The following is a 21402-nucleotide window of genomic DNA, read 5'->3' as shown; positions in this document are numbered from 1 at the left end:
GTTAAAAGACTTTGACCGTGGTTGAAAGGGGATTCGTAGACGACATTTCCGATGAATACTCGGAAGACATTTCAGACGAACTATTAAATTCTATCAAGCACGCATGGCGCGAAAACTTCACGCAGACGCTGGTGTGCCTTTAGGTCCCTGTGGTCATAAAGCCCTAGAGAAATTTCAAGCGTATCTTTCACCGGATTACCAATTCAAAGTTATGGCTACGTCTTTCCCGTACATGGTCACGTATCAAGGTCCTCCAGCACCCCTCATCATACGTCTCTTGCAATTTGAAGATCATTACCATAGATGTAGGTCGTGTATGGGGTTCCTGGAACAGTCGTATTTTTGCGATGAAAACAAAAAGAATGTGGTCTCAAACGCGGTTCCCCGTCTCTGTCCTGTGAAACCTGTCATCGAAAGTTCTACGATGAGACGTGTCTACAACATCATCGAGCCCACAACATTTGCAAGAAACTCAAACGATGCCCCCTCTGTTGCAAGGAACTCTATACAGCCAATATGAAAGAACCTCACCGTTGTTATCATGAGAAGTGCCGTATCTGCGAGAAAGAAGTCCATGTCTTAGACCAACAATGTTTTATTCAATGTGTGGATCCTAAAGAAGACGAGAGAAAGAAAAAGAGCAAGAAACAGTTCGAGTATCATCGAAAAATCAATCCTGATACCTCCGTGTATGTGGACCCACCTGTCTTTGTCTACGCTTACTTTGAAGCTATGTTGGCCCCAGGCAAGACACATCTGCCTATTCTCGTGTGTGCTGCCACTTCTGTCTCTGATACTATTCATTCTTTCTATGGGCCGGAGTGTACTGAAGAGTTCTTAGCCTTTCTCACTGAATTGACAGTGAACGAGTATGGGGAAGAACGCCCTGTCATTTGTGTCTTTCATAATCTGAAAGGGTACGATTCTGTCTTCTTACAACATCAACTTTTAAATGAAGCCCGTCGAATAGAAGATATTGTGAGTGTGGGTACCAAATACCTTTCTTTTCAGGTGAAGCCTATATCTTTCAAAGATTCTTTTTGTTTATTACCTATGGCTCTATCTTTTTTTACATCTACGTTTGGTCTTAACGAATTGAAAAAAGGATTCTTTCCTTATTTGTTTAATGCGCAAGACCATCAAGATTATGTCGGGCTTATCTTAGACATTTCTTACTATGACCCTGAAGGTATGTCCCCAAAGAAAAAACAAGAATTTGAAACCTGGTACGCCACTCAAGTAGACGTGGAATTCAATCTGAAGAAGAATTGATCGCCTACTGCAAGTCTGATATGGACTTACTGAATGCAGGTTGCCAGAATTTTGTCAAAGAATTCCAATCCGTGGCTGGTTTTGACCCTATGGAAAACTGTATCACCATAGCCTCGGCCTGTAACCGGTATTGGCGAAAATGTCATCTCAAACCTAAGACGGTGGCGGTAGAACCTCCTCGTGGATGGAAAGGTGCGCAAGGCAACCAATCAAAAAAAGCGCAAGAATGGTTGCTGTGGAATGAATATTTGCTTCCATCTACATCTCCTTCTAAAGCTGCTCCACGCATTCAACATGTCCGTAATGGTGGAGAACAGTTGATTCCTGCCACGCCCTCCTCCTTTCATGTGGATGGATTAGACCGGACCACCAACATCGTCTATGAATTCCATGGGTGTCTGTTCCGTGGATGCCGTACCTGTTACAAAGATCGTAATCAAATCCCATTCTCCTCGGCGGATCGTTCTATGGAAGCCTTGTACCAAGCCACCCTCCACCGAAACTCAGACGCTACGATCCATGGGGTACACCGTCCATGAAATGTGGGAATGTCAATGGAATGGTCAAATCAAATCTTCCCCAGACCTTTAAGTGTTTCTATTATCTCTAGACATCATTCCACCTCTAAATCCTCGCGATGCCTTTTTTGGTGGCCGTACCGGTGCAGCGTCCCTGTATCGTCAGGCTGATGACACACAAGGGGAAGAAATACGTTATGTCGATCTGACGTCAGAAAAACCTTGGTCAACAAGTATGGCACATACCCGGTAGGACATTCCACCATGCTGTTTGAACCTGAAGATCAGGATCCCTCCCACTATTATGGTATTGTGAAAGTGGATATCCTACCTCCATTTGCATTGTCCAATCCTGTCCTATTGCATCGTCACAAAGGGAAACTTACCTTTCCTCTCTGCTGTACGTGTGTGGAAGAAAAGAGTGCTCTGGGGATGTTGGAACGAAGTTATTATTGTACGCATATGGAGTCTCAACGTATGTTACACGGTACGTGGTGCACCTCCGAAATCCTAAAAGCTGTGGAGATGGGGTACCGTGTCCTCCACATCCATGAGGTGTGGCACTTTCCTGAAGATCAAAGGCAGACAGGTCTCCTCGCCCCGTACGTCAACGACTGGCTCAAGATCAAACAAGAAAGTAGTGGACGGCCTAGTTGGACGTCGTGGGATCCTGAAAAAGAAAACGAGTACATTCGTAACTATGAGGAACGAGAGGGGATCTTATTTAACAGGACCAAGATTGCCAAGAATCCTGGCAGCAAGACTACTGCCAAATTGATGTTGAACTCGTTCTGGGGAAAATTTGGGGAAATAATGAATAAGATGAAAACTGTCCAATGTACGCAAGCTCATGAATTGTTGGCACTTCTTAACAATCCATTAATTAATATCTCTACGGTTCGTATTTTGAGTTCGGAATTTTTAGAAGTTGCCTACATGAGAGGTGATGAAGAAACAGACAAAGGCACCAAAACGAACATCCTTATTGCCGCCTTCACCACGTGCCAAGCCCGTTTGAAGTTGTATGAATCTTTAGAAGTTTTGGGAGATCGGGTCCTGTACTACGACACCGATTCAGTCATCTATACTTGGAAACCTGGCCAATCTGAAATTCCCTTGTGAGGTTATCTGGGTGATATGACCAATGGATTGGATGATGGCAATCATACCACTGAATTCGTATAGTGTGGTGCCAAGAATTATGGCTATGTCACCACACATGGTAAGACGACCTGTAAAGTGTGTGGCTTTTCCCTAAACTTCAGAGGCTCTCTCCAACTCAATTATGAGGTAATGAAACAGAATATCCTGGAAGAAATCCTACACCTCATAGTTGAAAGACGCGAAACCATGGTGGTCAACCCAACTCATTTTGTAAGGGATCCTGTGCAGAAAAAGATCCGTACCGAGACCCAGACCAAGAAATATGGATTGGTATTTGACAGACGTGTGTTGGAACCTGGGACCTTTAAATCGCATCTGTATGGGTATGAACGCGTAGAACTGAACGATCAAGATTTGATCAATATTGATACTTTTTATTATAATAGAGTCGTTTTTTTAATACCATGTCACACAAAAGTTTAAGTTATTAAATTTATTGTTGATATTGAAACAAATCTATTAGTTACTCTTTTATTGTAATAGACTCGTTTTTTTTAATACCATGTCACACAGAAGTTTAAGTTAGTAAATTTATTGTTGATATTGAAAAAAATCTATCAGTTATTGTCTACTACTACTAGGTAATCATTCCGTACATGCCCTACAAAGTTCAAACGTTTCCCCATCATTGAGTTTTTTTACATCTTGATATCTTTTCTGACATGTACAACAATATAGGATCTTTTCAAGTTCCCTAGTCTTTTCTCTCCACCCATCACGATCCCATTCTAAGATACGACATCTTTCTTTCCATGTATCTACCGACTCGTTCGCTTCTTTCAACAATTGAGTCAGAGTACGTATCGTCTGACGACATGACATGATTTACTTAAGGGTGACAATCTTGTAAAGCAGTTGTTTCAAAGCAGAAATACGTTTCAATAAGGAAATCACCGTCGTATTCTTTCTAAGACGAAGTCCTTGTGGTCCATGTGGTCCTTGTTGTTTCTTTTTGGCAAAAGTTTTTGTATTCCAAGTCATAGATGTCTTTTGAGACAGCTTCACCGTCTTCTTCTGGCTCTTGGGCTTCCTCTTGGCGGCGGCGGACCCGGAGGCAGGAAACGTAAAACTGTGGCTTTTTCTTGGACGCGACGACTTTTTTGCATCGAATAAGGCATTCATATGTGTGGCTTCTTGTAATTCGGGATCCTGTTGCGCTTGAGCTGCAACGTCGCGTATAATCTTGTCAAACGCTTGTTGCGTCGTTTGCAAGCCCGGTGTAGGTGCTGTGGTTGTCCCACTAAATTTGGAAAATAAAGTATTTTTAGTAGTAGCAGGAAAGGGTTTCACTGAAAGTAAAGGCACGCGTCAGGCCACGACGATTAACGGATACGTCTAAAATGTAATGTGACGATCGAGACACCATCTGTGAACTGAGTCAAATGATTTATTGCTTTCGGATTCACTTATCTGTGTTTCGATTTCATCAATGTGATTCATTCGCAAAGGTATGTGACGGATCTGCCTGGGTTCGTAGTAAAAAACTTTCTTTCAAGAAGGGTTGATAATAAATCAGTCGCAACAGGTCGGTGGTCTGATCACCCATGGTCACAGGATCACAGAGCGAGGAGTACAGGTAGAGCGTGCGAGCAGAAGATTCGTTCTTACTCGTGCCTCGTTTGGTATTGGCGAAGGTCCATACGATTTCGCTGAGATAGAAATTTTTCATATCTGTTCCAGAGGATTGAATCGAGTTTATGTCATATCTATTGTAAACATTTTGAGTCGTAAGGGATCTCGAAACAGTCCAAGAGTGACCAATTTTGTGAGTGATAAGATTTGACCCAGGACTATCCACTGTTGGTGTGTTCAACACACCACCACTATAATAGGAAACATCCATTGACGATGTCCATCCCATTAATTCACACAAATCAGCACGAATACAAAAATAAATGTGACTTCTGATGTCTGATTTGGAGATGGAGGAACTGAAATCTTTGGCAGTCACCGTGAACGTTTCGCCCTCGTCGTTGGCAATGACCTTGAACTGCACACTTTCACCGTTTGCAAACCCAGTAGCCCACGCATTCCCCAAGTCGAAGACGCATTTATTTCGTTCCACGTCGAATATAACTTTCAAGAGATCGTGAGCCGTGTCAATGCGTCTTTGCTTAATCTCTCCATAGGTCACTTTGTAAATTTTACTGGTCGTGGATTGGTTTGAGATGACCACCTCCTTTTGGACAGTTATCAGTAGTAAGATTCGGGTGTGAGACCTTTCAAGTAATGGTCCATGATAGAATCGTGCGGTAACGAGATGCCACTCAAATCTACTTCCCATTCTCCTTCCAAATCGATGCCTTTGGCTAATTTATTTTTCCAAGAATTGTTCGTGTTGTTAGGAAAGTATTTCTTGCTACCGTCATTGCTACCGTCATTTCACCAGACATCTCTTTCCTAACGCCGACGTCTCAAATGAAGTGTGACGATGGTGGCTCCAACGCCGAACAGCGCCAATTTGTTATCAACAGTTTCACTTATCTGTGTTTCGATGGCGTCAAAGCTATTGTTTCACAAAGGAATGTATTGAATCTGCTCGGGTTCATAGTAGAAACTTCCATCCAAGGAAGGGTAAAAGGGTACTTTTCTTAACAGGTCTCGTCTGGTCGCCCATGAAGAAAGGAACTCCCAAGGAGGAATAGACGTACAGACTGCGTGGAGAGACCCCATTCTTGTAAGTGTATCGTTTGGTGTTGATGAAAGTCCACGCAATCTCGCTGAGATAGAATTTAATCATGTCATCTCCTCCTGGTTTCCTAGTAATTCTCGGCATATCGTATCTTTGCCCCACATTTAGATTAGTGAGGAGCCTCGAAATGGTGCGACCGAGTTTTCTTTTCATGATGAGATTCGGTCCGGGTGCTTGAACACTGACTGTGCGCTTAACACTCCCCGAGTAGTATGAAACTGAATCTGGCCTTCGCCATCCCATCAATTGATACAAATCATACTTGAGCAAGAACTCAACGTAACTTCCGAAGTTTGAATCAGAGATGGAAGAACTGACGTCTTCGGCGGTCACCGTGAACGTTTCGCCCTCGTCGGTAATGACCTTGAACTGCGCTTTGTAGTAGCCCACGCATACCTCAAATCAATGATGTATTTTTCTCGTTCGATGTCGAACAAAGCTTTCAAGAGATCGTGTACCGTGACTATTTCTCTATCTTTAATCTCTCCGTAGATCACAGTGTACTGTTCAGCTTCTACATGATCGTCTGAGAGTCTGATCTTAATTCGACTCGAGATCAGTAGTAATGTATCGTCCGTAAGACCTTTCAGGTAATTTGCCAAGAGAGAGACTCATGCAGTAACGAGATACTGCTCAAACCTACTTCCCACGAACCTTTCAAATCAATATGTGTGGGTAAGCGAGTCTTCCACGAATTATGAGTGTAGTCGGGAAAAATATTTCTTGCTTTCATCGTTGCTAGGGAGGGTCAAGTAAAAGTCATGAGACATAATGCCTTCTTGCTGTTTTTTTTGACGAATCCACACGAGTGAATGAACATACACATATAGTCCAAAGGATTAAATGGAAGACGATAGACATGTTGAAGGTAAGAGTGTACACAATGAAAATGAACGCAAGTACGTTACAACTCTATCTTTATTTGTTCATTCTAGGCGATTATTGCAACTTTAATCCCAGTTTGGCTGGTATGATACGTTTAACAATCTCTTCAGTCCAACTCTTCTTACCCTTAAAATTATTAATCCCATGAAACGATCTGCCCGGTGTTTTTTGGCAAGTGATTTAGCGTTCGTGTAATCAATGTCGTGTTATTTAGCTAATTTATCTAATTGATTAATACCAGGATCACCTCGTTTCAATCGTTTGGCTAAGTTGGTGCCAGGACCGATGTACTCGTATCCAGGCCAGTGAAACTCAATGCCTAACATAGAAATCCATTTCTGAATATAGAATCCACCACCTCTTTGAGGTCGTCTTTTGGTGATCGTCTTTTTCTTTTCAGCGGTTCTTGCCTTTGCCTTTGCCTTTGCCTTTGCCCCGGCATCTGCTCGACTTTGGGGTTTCGTCATCTTCAAACGCTTGATACGGCTCTTTTCTCGTAACACACTATTGTGTTTTTTAAGTCTGGCCAAGATCGGTGGGGGGAGAGGAATCTTTTTCTTCAACATGTTGAGAGGAAATTTGCTCACGGCATTGATTTGATCTTTGTTAGCGTGAAGTAATTTTTCCATACGACGATGTCGATTGGATTCTCGTAGAATCGATTTCAAAACCTCCTTTTTGTGTGCTTCGTGTTCTTCTTCCCTTGCGTTTTGGTGCGCTTTTTCTTTGACCCATCTCTTCTTATCAGTTACGAGTACTCGTAGAATGGTGTGTGACGGTAGGACGTCCGTTGTCTTTATAGATAGTGGTGATGGTATTGGTATTGGTGATACCAGCAATACGTGGACCCTCTGTGGCGTTTTGTTGATCGTTTAATAGTAACTGTAATTGTCTATGCATATCGTTGATGTTGTCATTGTTGTTGTCGTCGTCCTCTTCGTCATCGGAGGGCGGAAGATTTGGTACAACAGGTGTCACTGTAGGTGTCGTGCTACGGGGTGATGTTCTTCTAAAAGTGTTCGGTGTAAACGAAGCGTTTAAACCTGAGGGACCCGCTTGAACGGTTGTGGATCTTGGAGAAGTGATGGGAGAGGGAGAGGAACCTACACCAACAACTAGTGGAGCGGTAGATCCCAACATGTTCCGCTATGCATTATTAGGTGAGAACCTGTTTGCGTCGTCGTCCTCAAGGTCATTTTCCTGCATGAAATAATCATCAAAACCGTCATGCTAAATCCTGATAGGGCTGTCATCGTCCATGATTGTTCTATCTGTAACAGTAAATGCAAACTTTGTATCGCAACTAGTGACTCACAAGTCTCGTGTTATCGCGACTCGCAGGATGTACATCAATGGCCAAATTACCAAATGGTCTCTGAGCGCATTGATTATATGTTTCCATAACGGGACACCATCTTTTGTTGGGATACATCTGCATCAATAAGGTGCGCAAGGCAACATTGTCTCGGGGATTTTTGAAGACCACCATGTATTGGGCGTTTCTCGAAATGGTCTTGGCATATTTTCCTTTTAGAAACATGTCTTGACACAGGTAGAACACGGTGACATTAAGATGGTGGGAATACTGAGTGAACAGATTCAAAATGTCTTTGTCGTCTCCCCCTTCTGACATGAGGTCGTCCATGACGAGGATTCCCCCTTGTTGATAGCCGAACCATTCTTTCAAGTGATCGTGGGTGGGTACGCCTTCAAAAAATTCGACGCCGTGTTTCTGCATGGAATTGGGATTGGCATTTCCAGTCATCTTGAATCCCAAGTCAAGTTCCACAAAACTCCTCTCATATCAATGTAATCGGATTGTCTTTCTATGTAAACGTGAATTGTAGTGATGCTCGACGTCCGGGGTGGTACTTTGACGTACCTGTAACTGGTTGTGGTAAGATCCATTGGCGGAATGGTGAATAAGTTGAGATTAGGATTGAGTGCTGCTGTTTCCGTGGCCATCTCGGATGCTAGATGTGATTGCTTTAACGTCTCCTTCGTTTATGTGTGCGTCTGAGAGTAGAACTGTTCTTAAATGGTCTCTTCTTGAGAAACCCTCCGCCTTGCTGACGATGATACCTTTTTCTTCCTTTATACTTTTTCAAAAATAGAGGTTACAGGATCATTGGAATACCCCAGTGATAGGGGCACTACTACGTACGCTGCTTATGTGAGTCATTTTTAGGGTCCAAAGATATCGTTCAACTTTCTCCTGATTTTTCTTTTCACTTCGTTCTTGAGCGCTGTTGTGGCACCTCTCTTCACTCCACGTCTCACTTCTAAGAGTGATCGCTTCTTGAACCCACATTTAAATCCTTTTTTCACTTCCTTAAAAAAGTCTTGTCTCATCTCTTTCATACCGCCTCCTATTTGTGGTGGTATATCGCCTGGTACACCTGGTCCCAAGAATGGGGGTGGAGCACCCCAACGAAAAATACCACCTCCCGTTTGATTCGAACCGCCACTTGGTGAAGAATACACTTTGAATCGTTTTAAACTTCCTCCTCTCATGATGGTGTGTCAAGTACGAGTACACACATGACTTTAAATCTTTTTTATAGATCCAACTGTTATATTTAGCCGGAGACCCTTTCCACTTGACGTACAAGTTATCTTTTTGTCGTTTCAAGACTTTCTCCACTCTAAAATACGATGCTTCATCCAAGTGTACTTTTTGTAAGTCCCACGCATAAAATGTACCCTGCAAAGGTGTGTCATCAAGTTCTTGCACTTTATAGGTGGTACTGGCCAAATGAGGTACGACTTTACGTACTACAAACACCTCTTCTGTCCATCCAGGTAAATATCCTTTTTTGAATGGTCTGATTTTTTATTCAATCGCACTTTATCCCCCACTTTAAAAGCTGGTGAATTTTTTTCTTCTTCTTCTTTTTGGTATACTTGCCATACAAATTGTACCAGACTTCTTTGGCGTTGAAAGATGTGACTTTGGCTGGAGACATTCGAATACTTCTATGATAGGTATGATTGTAGTGATACTTGAGTTTGGGTAAGACATCCACATACTTCAACGTGTTAGCCGCTGTAAAATATTTGTACAATTTTGATTTGAGGGTTCTGTTGAATCGTTCCACAATGCTGGCTTTGGCATCCCCATGTGTAGAAAAGTGGTGTTGTTTCATTAGATTCTGAAAGACTTGATTGTAAAATTCTTTTCCTGGGTCGGCCTGCAAGTTTTGAGGTTTACGTCCATGAGCCGATTTGAGGATATTAGCAAATGCCTCAATGACATCTTTGACTGTCTTCTTTTTAATAGGCTGAGCCCATGCGTATTTGGAAAACGCGTCAAAGATCTCCAGAATGTATCTGAATCCCTTATTCTATTTGGAAATCGATTGCACTTCCACCAAATCAGCGACCCATTGTTGATCTATGTCAAACACCACCACCGGTTGAAACACACCTCTTCGACAACGCTGTTAATGAAGCGTATAGGCTTTCTTAGACCCGTTCTCAGTATAAGGGTGTATTCTTTGACTGGCCGTCTTCTTGCTAGATTCTATTTTTCTTCTTCTTCTTCTTCTTCTGCTTCTTCTGCTTTGTCAACTGTGTGAATGAAAAATCAAGTCCAAAAGCACGTCTCTTATAGCCCAAGTGAGGAATGGTCTTATCTCTTACTTAGAATTAATTTGACAAAGTGTCCTACCCACATATTTACCTCAAATGACCACTGTCCTATCTCTCCGCAAAGATGGTTCTATCTACACATGGACAAAAAAACTTTACCGCTCAAATTTTTCTTGGGTTCTATTGTCGCCACTCCGGAGGAAACACTGTTTTTAAGCGCGTGACACTAGGAATTTTGTGACAAAAACTCAGGATTATAGGATTAAAAACCATGTTGGGGCGAATATTTGACAATTCTAAACGCTTCCAGTTGTCCGATCACATCATCACATCATCGGATTCTTCCAATTGTCATACGCATGCATGACCTCTTCGAAATCATACCTACTCGCACGTATCCTTTTTTCCTATCTCAATAAAATTAAGCCAATGGGTAAACAAATCACTGACGCAGGTCTTAACATGAAAGTAGTTAGTGGTGCAATGTGCGTCTCCTGTTTCTTTCCACAATATTATACCATGAAGGCGAATATTTGACACCTATCAACGCTTCCAGGTGTCCGATCAAATCAATGAGATCTTTCCTCGGATTCTTCCAATTGTCATATGCTTGCATGACCTCTTCAAAATCATGCTACACGCACTTGCCTTTTTCCCAATCTCAATAAAATAAAACCAACTGGTAAACAAATCACTGACGCATGCCTTTACATGTAAACAGTTAGGGGTCCAATGAGTGTCTCCTCATATGCTTGCATGACCTCTTCAAAATCATGCTACACGCACTTGCCTTTTTCCCAATCTCAATAAAATAAAACCAACTGGTAAACAAATCACTGACGCATGCCTTTACATGTAAACAGTTAGGGGTCCAATGAGTGTCTCCTGTTTCTTTCGAGAATATTATACCATCGGAGCGAATATTTGACACCTGTCAACGCTTCCAGTTGTACGATCAAATCAGAGACATCTCTCATCGGATTCTTCCAATTGTCGTACGAATGCATGACCTCTTCAAAATCGTGCCCGTGCGCTCGGATCTTTTTTCCTATCTCAATAAAGTTAAACACGTGTGTAAACAGATACAGCGGTATGTTTACATTTGGACACCACATCATTGACAAGACAGATTCATTAGTGTCACGACAGTGACTGCATTGAAACATCTTGGAAGAATCCATTAAAAATTTTGAGTGATGGTTAGGCACTTCAGACGTATAACGTGGTTTCCCGTTCTTTCTTCATATTTGACATTTTTGCGTGAAATCCAAAAATCGTTACCCTGCCTCTCCTACAGGTTTGCTTTCGTCCCCAAAGTCATGCTACTGTCTTCTGTTTAAATATCTGGGGAACCCGAAATTTTTACCTGAGTATATGGAATTATTAACATAATTCAACGTCCGTAGGCTAAAATGATCATGCTTATTTTCCCTTGTCTCGCTCCATCTTTGATCAAAGTACACCTATGTAGGCCTCACAAACGAAGAGGAAAGGTGAGAAAGAATACTCAACTGTAATTGTCTGTACAAGACGCTGCTTTGCTTTCTTCTTTTTGTCGAAGAACACAATTTGTTTCACGTGACCCTCCCTTAAATTGAGTTGTTTTGCGTCATAAAAACGAGGCATATTTCAAGTACACTGCAGTCAATTCGTCTGTGTTAAGCGTCTTTTCGCGTAAATGGCTTGCAGAACGTAGTATAATTCAAATCATCTTAAATTTGCTGTTTCTGTTTCACTTTGCTGTTTGCTGTTTGCTGTTTCGCTTTATGGCTTTAACAACAAGGCATAGTTTTACATATACTGCGCTTGTCTGAGTTTAGGTTTACCACTAGAATTCCGCTTACTCCGGTGGACACGGATGGACTCCATCGGAATCCATCCGACAAATGGGCTTCGATGGAGTCCATCGGACAACATTTCTGCCCTCCCTAATGTTTATCTGACTTCCAGTACTCTTTAGATTTTTGCCTATTCCATTAGACTGATAAATTTTTGCGTGAGAAAAAGAAATCACTATTCGAGATTATCGATTAGTTTTTCTGACCCGGTGAGTAACAGCTTGTCAGCGGAGTGTGCTTTGGAGAGAAATCCGCTCATCCGCAGGGCGTCTCCGTTCGCTGGAGTCAGGCAAAATGGCGCAGCAATCAGGGCGGCAAATGCGTCAACTTCTTGAGGAAGTTCGATTATTATCAAAAAAAATGACTCAACCAACTCAATAAAATGTTAATGCTGAAATACCTCATGTTTTTAGACGCTCACATGGTAGACAACGTAATCCAAGCTCGAGCCTCGATCACAATGCAAGTTCTGCAATTGCAAGTTTCTTGCATTTTAGACGAATAGCAAACATGAGACAAATCGGTACTTCCAATAGGACAAATAGGTCAAGATTGCAAACGAAAGAAAACACCCCATTCTTGTGCGATTTGATATTACTTGCTGGCCCAACAGTCAATGTTGTACCACGACAGGGAAAGAAATTGGCATTGAGTGAGCTCGGCCATGTTTTCAATGCATGTCAGTTTTTTAAAGCCATGAACGGAGTACAAGCTGTGGTTTTTCAGCCGACTTGGCTCATAATGGTCTGCACGTCTGCTTCCGACATTGCAAGAGAAATCGCACACCCACTCTTTAATCCATGGAGTGTAATTCTACGGTTGCAAAAAACTTCAGGCAACTGTTGAACGTAAGTTGACAGGCGGCTCTAGGCTGCAGCTGAATCCAAAGGTGCCATGACCACTTCTTGCGACAGTCTAACTGGACGAAAAAGATAACCCCCCTCAAGCGGTACACTGATAGACTTAGTTACCGCTCTATAGACTTCGAGAGCTGTAACCAGGCAGAGTGACGGGTCCCCCCTGTAGCGTTTTAGGGGAAAAAAGTTGGAAGTTGGGCAAAAAAAGGCTTTTCGTCAGTACATGATTAAAGAGTAGGGCTTCTCTGCTGGAATTACAACAGTTCCTGAGTCTTGACCTTTCCAAGATCACCCGCTGTGTCTTCCGCGAAGAAAACCGTCTTTAGAAAGGCTTGATCACGGATCAGTACAAAGAGTTGGGTTGCTAAGCGGCCACTTTCATTGACCTGTTTACCAATGAAAGCTGCTATCGCCGCCAGGTCAAAGATGAAGAAAGGATCCGCTTGAGTTGGCACGATTCTTGCTTACAATTGCTCTACCCTCATAGCTGCTAAGTAGTCCTTCACTACCCTCAATGCCGTTGGGTTCCCATATCTGTAAATAGTAGAGTCGTTGCTGCCTGTTCCAGCTGCATAGAATATCGAGTGCAGTTTCCCTATTAACAGTCCACTGTTCGAAAAGCTAATCTTCTCGGACAAGCACAAGCTGACTTGACTTTGGTGCCGAAAAATTGGCATCTGTTCCGATGAATTTTGTTTTACCAAAGTTATCCTTTTTAAATCAGGAAGCTTATTATGTCTTGCGGCATCGCCGAAGTTACATCCCGGGCTGGCGCTAAGTTACCCAAATTAACTCCTTGTCTAGACCTGACTTTTGTTTCTTCTAGGGGGCAGCGAAATGTTTATAACGAAGTTCTTTTTTCCTTTTCTCGATATGGCCCATATCTACTGGCACCTTTAGTGGCAGGAGCATCAATCCTGAAGCCTCCCGACGCTAGTACCCACATCTTTGGCAAAAGCGAAAATCTTCGTCTTTTGGATAATGACACTTAGGACAGCTTACCACTGTATGAACAATCTCGCGACAAATGATAATGGCTTTTAATTAAATTCCACCAATACCCGACATCGTTTGGAAAGTTTCTAGTCTGCTTTGGTTAAAACATTAGAGAACCAATCATCTGGGTTACTGTTTGACGGGACGTAAGAAAGCTTTATTTCAGCTTTATCTGCGTCATAAGCTGAAATAAACGTTGGGCTACCTTTGTAAGCCCTCTTGAATGTGCTCCACGTCCCATCCACGTGTGAAGAACGGACTGATTGTCAACTAGAACGTCAACTCGACAGTCTCTTATGGCCATTGGTATGCACTACAGGGCCTTGGCTACAGCCCACATCTTTTTGACATTGACGTTTTCCTCCACCAAACTCGCTTCCCAAAACTCTCTTAACACTATTTCGCCTAGTTGAAGGTAAATTACACCAGCCTAAAGAGACAATGAAGTATCTGTCGAGACTGACAGTGCCCAGTATTTCTTGCTCCTCCAAGGGATGGGGCTGTCCCAGGAATCCAGAAATCGCCAGAACTCAATCTCTTCGCGAAGGGCAGATGGCATTCAGATCTCCCCTTTTGTTGACGCTCTTCGATCGCGTTCGCTATTTCACGAATGTAAAATTTTACACCCGGGAACGCCAAGGAGAATACACTTCCCATTGATTTTTGCAAAGATCTTAGCGGTATGGCACGCCTTCGATTCAGGATACTCTCTCTGAAATTTGCAAAATTTCCTCTTCAGTTTATCTTCTGAAATCGAGAACGCCTGCACTGTAGAGTCCATTAGTATATCAAGATATAGGATTCGTTGTCCTGGAACTAGAACACACTTCTCAAGGCCCAGACAATAGCCCAGGTGATTTAGGACTTAAACTATTTAAAGGGCAGTTCTGCGGATTTTGTAACTAAGCCGAAAGGAAGGGTGTTGCAGACCCACCAGAAGCCTCCCCATTCAATTCCGAAATATTTTGTTGATTCTTTAGTCAGAAAGACGTGATAGTACCCCGATTTGTCATCGATCTTTGACATAAAGGATTTTTATAAACAAAACGAGGCACTTCAATTAGCTTCTTTAAGGAGAAAGGCGTCTCTCTTCTGAAGATTAAGGAACCTTACGTCGATGCATAGTCTAAGCTTTGACGGTCCAATAGTTATAGGGAGTATTATATGGGGCGGGTCTACCTCCCCAACCTTACCTAAAACTGTTACTCCTCACGTTTTGACTCTCTGCTCCAGCGTTTCGGTGATGAGATCGGCAAATTTATTTCAGGACTGATGGTTCTTGAGCACTTTCTGTGGAGGCATTGGGCTGTCAAATTTTTCCTCTCCTTTGAAGGGACGAAAGAAGGATTGAAAATCAACCCCTCTTGAAATCCATTCATTAACTTCCGCTTCATTTTTGTAACCAGATGCCAGACTCTTCCATGTCTCTTTGTGTGCATGTACCCCTCCTTCTCTAAAAGATTTGGGGTCCCGAAAGGAGAGGCTATTAATCGATCCACCCTCGCCAGCCAAGACTGTATTCGCCATTCCCCTTCACTTCCTCAGAACGACTCCGTCCCACTGTTAGAAAATTCAGGTCTTCAATCATCACCTTTGGTCATTTCAATTTAGGCTGAAAGTGGGAAACCGATACAGAGCGCAACTAATTGAAGAAAAAGCAGAGGTGAGATAACCCAAACCCAATGGGAAACCGGAATTCAGAGAAAATGACAACCTATCCCGATAAATCGAGCAACAAGGGAATGCCCTAGAGGACAAAACGCTGTTGGCGTAATTCCTCCTTGCTTGAAAAATAGATAAGGGAGGACCTACCCAAAAAACCCTTCGAATTAGTCATGTGTAGTTCCCCTAACCACCACTTGTTTTACAACAACTCATTCGTGAAAGACGTCAGGTTTTATGCACACATTTAATTATATTCATAACGTCAATTTATCCATTTCACATTTAATTCCGATTTGTAGCCAAGATGATTCCACAAACGAGCAACCAGTTAAAGAATTCAATCTTTCTTGGTGCAGTTGCGAGCAAAGTAGCCCAGCAGACCACAGCTGTAGCATTTCTGAGGTTCCCTTTTCCCGCGGTTGTAGAAGCCCGTACGGGTCCATCGCGTCCTGGTTGTGGTCCCAGATCCTAATTGCCCTGAGCCCATCGCTTACGGACGGCCTTGCCCTTACTTGAGGGTCTGGATGGGGTTAACTGACAACTGACAAATGGCCAAAATTTTAACTGACAACTGACAAATCGCTGAAAAACCAACTGACAATTGACAAATCGCTGAAAAACTAACTGACAACTAACATTTGTGGTGGGCTTTTACTGACAACTGACAAAAGCCCAGATCGCCCTAAATATCCTAAAAACTGGATGTAAAATAAGGACATTTGATTTATTTTGTTAAAGGAAAGTACGTTTTCCATTACATATCAGTAGGAGTACGCCAGAGTGTCATATTTCGTTAATAATTACCGCATGTACCATCCACATCAAGGTCATGTGTCACATATCAGTTATATGATCATTGATACCAAACCCGATCGTCATCTTGCGTGATGGCTGTCAATGTTGGTATTTTAAGAGCTGTTGCAAGCTTTTACCGAATTTAATCGGAAACGGCATTTGAGCGTCACAGAAGCCGTATTCCTATCAAAGATGTTAAAACCGAACTGGCGCCGACAAAGCACCTTATTTCGTTTATTTCTTGGTCTAAAAGAATTGTCCAGTAAATATGGCCTCGGAAATTTTGATGCGAAGCTTTATCACATGGCTCCGAAATCAGGTGGCAAGAGTGACAATTTTGCATTAACTATGGACGAGTAATGGAATTGGGAGCTTCCCACCATGCTGGCCGGAACAGTAAGCGAATTAAGAGCCTGTCCGCGAGAGCACCGGGCAGTCGTGCTACATGCTATCTCACCGATTTCAATGAAACCTTGCCAGTTTAAAGGGTCTACCCCAAAACTAAAAAAGACAAACCGGTTTCTGTTTTGGTTTTTTCAGGGGGGAGATAGACCACTCCCCCCGGTTTTTCTTGGTTTTCACCAAGGAAATCGCTTCAAAATAGGTAAAATAAATGAAGTTCTCATGGTATTTAACCAATTACTCAGAGGGTTTGCGCTTATATTTTTCCATCCTTAGTTAATGTCCGCCGCAAGTATCAGTCAATTTGATTGACGGCTTGTTAATCAACAGAGGCAAAGAAACGACCGTGTTTTTAGACTTTTCGATTTATCCAAATATTTGACAACTTTGAGGTCAAATATCTCCCCTTGCCAGAAAGCTACAACACTAATCTTGATTTCCCTTTATAACCCATCATTTCATCTCTGAAAATCATCAAAAAAATCTTTGGGCGTTACCGTATTTTTGTCTTGGATGCCTTTTAAAATCTGCGACTGTGACAAGTTTCTCTCAACTACACCTGTCACGCAATTCTTGCTTTAGGCGGTCACTTGACCAAATAAACCTACATTTTTTGGCTCTTTATACAAGATGATTGATCAAGAAAGGTGAAAAATGTGAAAAACTTTCGAGATTTTTTGTATGAATGGAAAGTTTTACGTTTAGAGAGATGCATGTGGGCGAAAAATCGAAGAGAAAATCGTAGCGTTTCTTTCTTCAGTCGTTTATTACTTTGGAGATTTGCTAGAATCAGCAAATATGGCTTTTGTACGGCACAAAACATTCATTTGTCTATAATTTGATTGTTTATCATCATCATGCGTGTTGGTTGATATCACTACAAGTTCCATTGTGCTACAACTTCGGCTTTTACAGAGGAGAAATTCTGCGCTCTTCGCTTGAGAGCAAATATCAATAGTTCTATCTGACTAAAAACTGTGCTTCTATCCCGAAAATAAAATTAAAATAGAGTTGTCTTTGTCACTTACCGCCATCGAACATTTCCATGCAGAACTCCGCTAAGCTAACATCTGTTGCGTGACCCGAAGACTCTCCTTAGGAATTATTCAAGCGCGTTTTTCATGCTGTCTGCTAGATAACAATTTCAGAATAATCAGCAGATCTCTATAATTATTTGCCTGCTTCGATCGTAAAATATCTGCATATTTTTTCAAGTATTCTATTACTACATATAGATCTACATCTCTCTGGATCGAGTGTTGCCGGCGTTTAGTTGCGTGACTTGTAAAATTTATTAAGAATGAGCCAGCAGTATTTTGACCGGTAGGCTTCCTGCAAATTTCCCTTGATGAAATCCTAAGACATAGTCAGTTGTTTTCGTGAGCAAAGACAATAAATATGAAAGAAAAATGAGATGCAAATGTCGTTATTTTTTTTTTTAGCTTAATAGCAGCTGTACCCTCTCCTGCAGTCTTCGTCTAAATTTTTGCAAGGTCCCTCCTTATCTTCTGCCTTGTTCGGTCAGTTTCGACTTCTGAAGCTATATCATCGGCATCGGCCTCTTCGTCCTCATTCATATTTACAGAGAAGGACCTCGTAAACCAATTTTTGTTACAGCAGATAACCGGCTGAAGTATCGAGCGATTTGCTGCTCTATCAACTGGTCAGTCTTAGACAACATTTCTGGTTGGTGTCGTCTCTTAAACTCGATATTTGGGAAGTCACATTAGAGGCGGTTGCCTTACAAGTGTTTTCCAAAGAGCCCATCCAAAGTCCACTTGGCCAATTAGGGATTGTTCGTCAGAATTTTACCTGAGGTCCGTCCTTGAACGTAGCCATCCCATATAGAATGGCAAGCCGGTCTTCGTCTATTTCCTCTTGATCTTATCGTAGGCGGATTCTTTTTTGTCAGCTTCACTGTGTTTGTCTTTGATAGGGTGCTTTTGGATGGCAGTCAATGACTGAAACGTCTCGATACATTCTTCCCTTTAGCAAGAATATCTCGCTTTCTTGTTCTGTCTGTGACGGATTGGATATGGTTCTCGCAATGACCCGCGTTCAGAGATCTGTGCACGTTACCGATAACCACGCGCTTCTACGATTAGTTTGCTGAAGGTTTCTAATGTGATGAGCCTAGTGAGACACAGAGGTACTCCAAAGTGTGTCAGTTGGTCTGAGCTCTAAACTTGTCACAGTTCTTAAGTCAGAGGGAGGATCGCCCACCTCTATTTATGTGAGCGCCTCTATAGTATCTGCGTTCCCTAGCAATCATATGATATAAAGTTCATCTCAGTCACAAATCACCAGTTAGGAAAACTGATGTTCAGATAAGCGCTCTTCTTGCCCATCTTCCTTATTCGCTGCCAACTCTGAGATAGAAGTTACAGTACGCGTTCTATTAGGTTTACAGTCACCTTGCCACCAGGAAGACTCGCCACCAGCTTTGATTTCTTCTGCCTTCTTCAGATTCACCTCTCTCTCAACTTTACGTCTCCGATTTTTATGAGGAGGATACTGGCATTTACAAACCCGAAGTTCTGAATCTCACACTAAGTTGTGTACTATATTTGAGGCATATCGTGAAATCGCGGCCTTCGTAACTCTCCAAATAAGCCAATACGCGCTAGAATAATCTTCTTCTCGGACGAAACGCCTGTTTGGGATACACCGACGTCTCTCAAATGTTTTTTTTTTTTAAGCTGTACCCCCACGAATTTATAGGTATGAGCTGTTGCCGTCCCTGGCCAGCGCGAGAAAAATAACGTTTGGTTCCACAGTTAGTTGCAAATGAGCAAGACAACTGCACCATCTTGACTCTATCAATTCGAGTGTTAGGTTGAATTGAGAGCTTTTTAGACACTTGATATCTTGATATCTTATGGCATCACTATGAAGACGTAATAAAACTGATACACCTACAATAGGATTAACAATGTCTGTTGCGCTGTTGCGAGAAGGAGGAAAATATTACTGGAAGTGTAAACTCTTTAAGAGTTTCAGAGATGTTTCAGAGATGTCTATCTTCGGCTGTCACAAAAAATTGACCCCCACTTAAATTCACTGGGAAAAATTACAAACTCCTTGTTGAAAAAATTGGAATTCATTTGACCGATACGCCGGTTGTTTCAATTTTGCTTTTTCCTCGCACTGTTAAAAAACAGTTCATAAATTGACCAATAAATAAAATATTTTGAAATACCGTTCGGAATTTGCCTTTTCTTTTCTGAGTGCAAATCAAGGGTAGAGAAAGTTTTTAAAACATTTAACAAGAATTTCATGGGGTTCACCTCGATAACTTTCGTCGGCCAGAGTCAAGACGCGCCAAGCTAAGCGACATCGCCCTCGAGTAAAATAATTTTCCAAAGAATAAATGTGGCGAGCGTGAGGAAACGCACATTTTTTTTCATTATTGTGATCAAAGCCCAATGATGTACCTAAATGGGCAGTTATGGTATCAAACCATTGATTATGACAGGGTAAGCTAAATTTTTTTGTCGAGGTCGACGTGACTTCACATCAAAAGTGTTTTTGACGGAACAAACTAATGAGCATCACCGCACGAACTGAGAAAGTAAAAACTTGTATTTATCTCCCACACGTTTCGTCTGACAAGAGTAGACTTCATCAAGGATTTTTTCAAGTAGGGTAAATAAGCTTGCTCGGTGGATAGAATTTGCTAGGTGCGCCCACGGTGTGATATATGCGTGATATTTTCCGGACGTTACATGTACGAGTACGTGATCCGTTTGAGGGTCACAGATTTAGTGTAAATATTTGACCCCTCAACATCACGTAATGTCTCTAGTTTACAGAGGATTTAGAACGTTTCATTACATGGATTTGGCTTCTGCGGGTAGAAGGCTAAAAGCGAATTTCTCAGGCGTAATTGCCTTTGATTTCTCAATTGATGTTGTAGCAAACACAGTTTCTGGGAGTCACGAAACAAAAAAAATTATCAGGACCTAGTTTCATGTTCCAATGGAAATAGATAGCAAATAAAAATACATTCTCTTGAGTAATAAAGTTATAAATAACAGGGTTTCTCTGAAACAAATAGCGATAGAAAAGGGTTTCAGTTCTGGTCAATATTGACTTTTCATAGCCTACTTCTAAATCTGAGGGAACGCGCTGAGGGAATAAAAAAACATAAATGTGTGATAATGCAAGGCAGAGAATAAAAATACAAATAAAGAAAAAGGAGCAAACATAGGAACCTGTGTTGCAGCGTGCAGATATCTTTTGAGCCAGACCTACACACCTAAGCCCGACACCACCCAAAGAAACTCGAAAGAGTGCTGTATATGAACTGGCACGCACGTGCACGCAGGAAAGGCCATGACAGTCGGCGAAAATAATAGCAAATGTAGATGATATTTGCAATCAAAAAACAGGAAAATAAGATGACAGAAGGATTAGGAACTTTCTAGAAGTGTCTTCTTTAAAAAAAAAAAAAAGATAAACAATTTTTACTTCTCATGAAAGGTCACGCAGTCGCGCTACAAATACTACTTCTACGTGGAATTTTTTGATGATGGAAAGTAGAAAAACATTTTCCAGTCTTATTTTCTAGAAAGATGGCACAGATAATGAATTTATTGGGGCTATTGATATTTCCTATCAAATAAGGGGGGCAGAGTTTCCCGTCGTCCGCGGTACGGAAAAGCCGAAGTTGTTACACACAGGAACTTGTACGTCAACAAGCACGCGACATGACTTTAAAATCTCCT

At 41.9% G+C, this 21402-nt stretch overlaps 1 protein-coding gene across 1 annotated transcript; it reads left to right on the top strand.

Moving 5' to 3' along the window:
• Positions 1-1292: 1292 nt before the first annotated feature.
• Positions 1293-2912, top strand: LOC136281865 (uncharacterized). The gene is made up of 3 exons (XM_066168904.1): positions 1293-1704; positions 1883-2023; positions 2074-2912. Exons 1-3 carry the CDS (start codon positions 1293-1295, stop codon positions 2910-2912), a joined length of 1392 nt encoding a protein of 463 aa, XP_066025001.1.
• The last annotated feature ends 18490 nt before the right edge of the window (positions 2913-21402 follow it).

Source organism: Pocillopora verrucosa, chromosome 6 (assembly GCF_036669915.1).
Source record: "Pocillopora verrucosa isolate sample1 chromosome 6, ASM3666991v2, whole genome shotgun sequence".
NCBI classification, from domain to species: Eukaryota; Metazoa; Cnidaria; class Anthozoa; order Scleractinia; family Pocilloporidae; genus Pocillopora; species Pocillopora verrucosa.
This window is presented reverse-complemented; position numbering and strand designations above follow the sequence as displayed.

Bases quoted from the DNA above. Each gene is read 5' to 3' on its own strand.
- LOC136281865 (XM_066168904.1), top strand. From the start codon at position 1,293: ATGGACTTACTGAATGCAGGTTGCCAGAATTTTGTCAAAGAATTCCAA. The intron at 1,705-1,882 runs GTAATCAAATCC...TATTATCTCTAG, and splicing joins CCGTACCTGTTACAAAGATC to ACATCATTCCACCTCTAAAT. The intron at 2,024-2,073 runs GTATGGCACATA...TTGAACCTGAAG, and splicing joins AGAAAAACCTTGGTCAACAA to ATCAGGATCCCTCCCACTAT.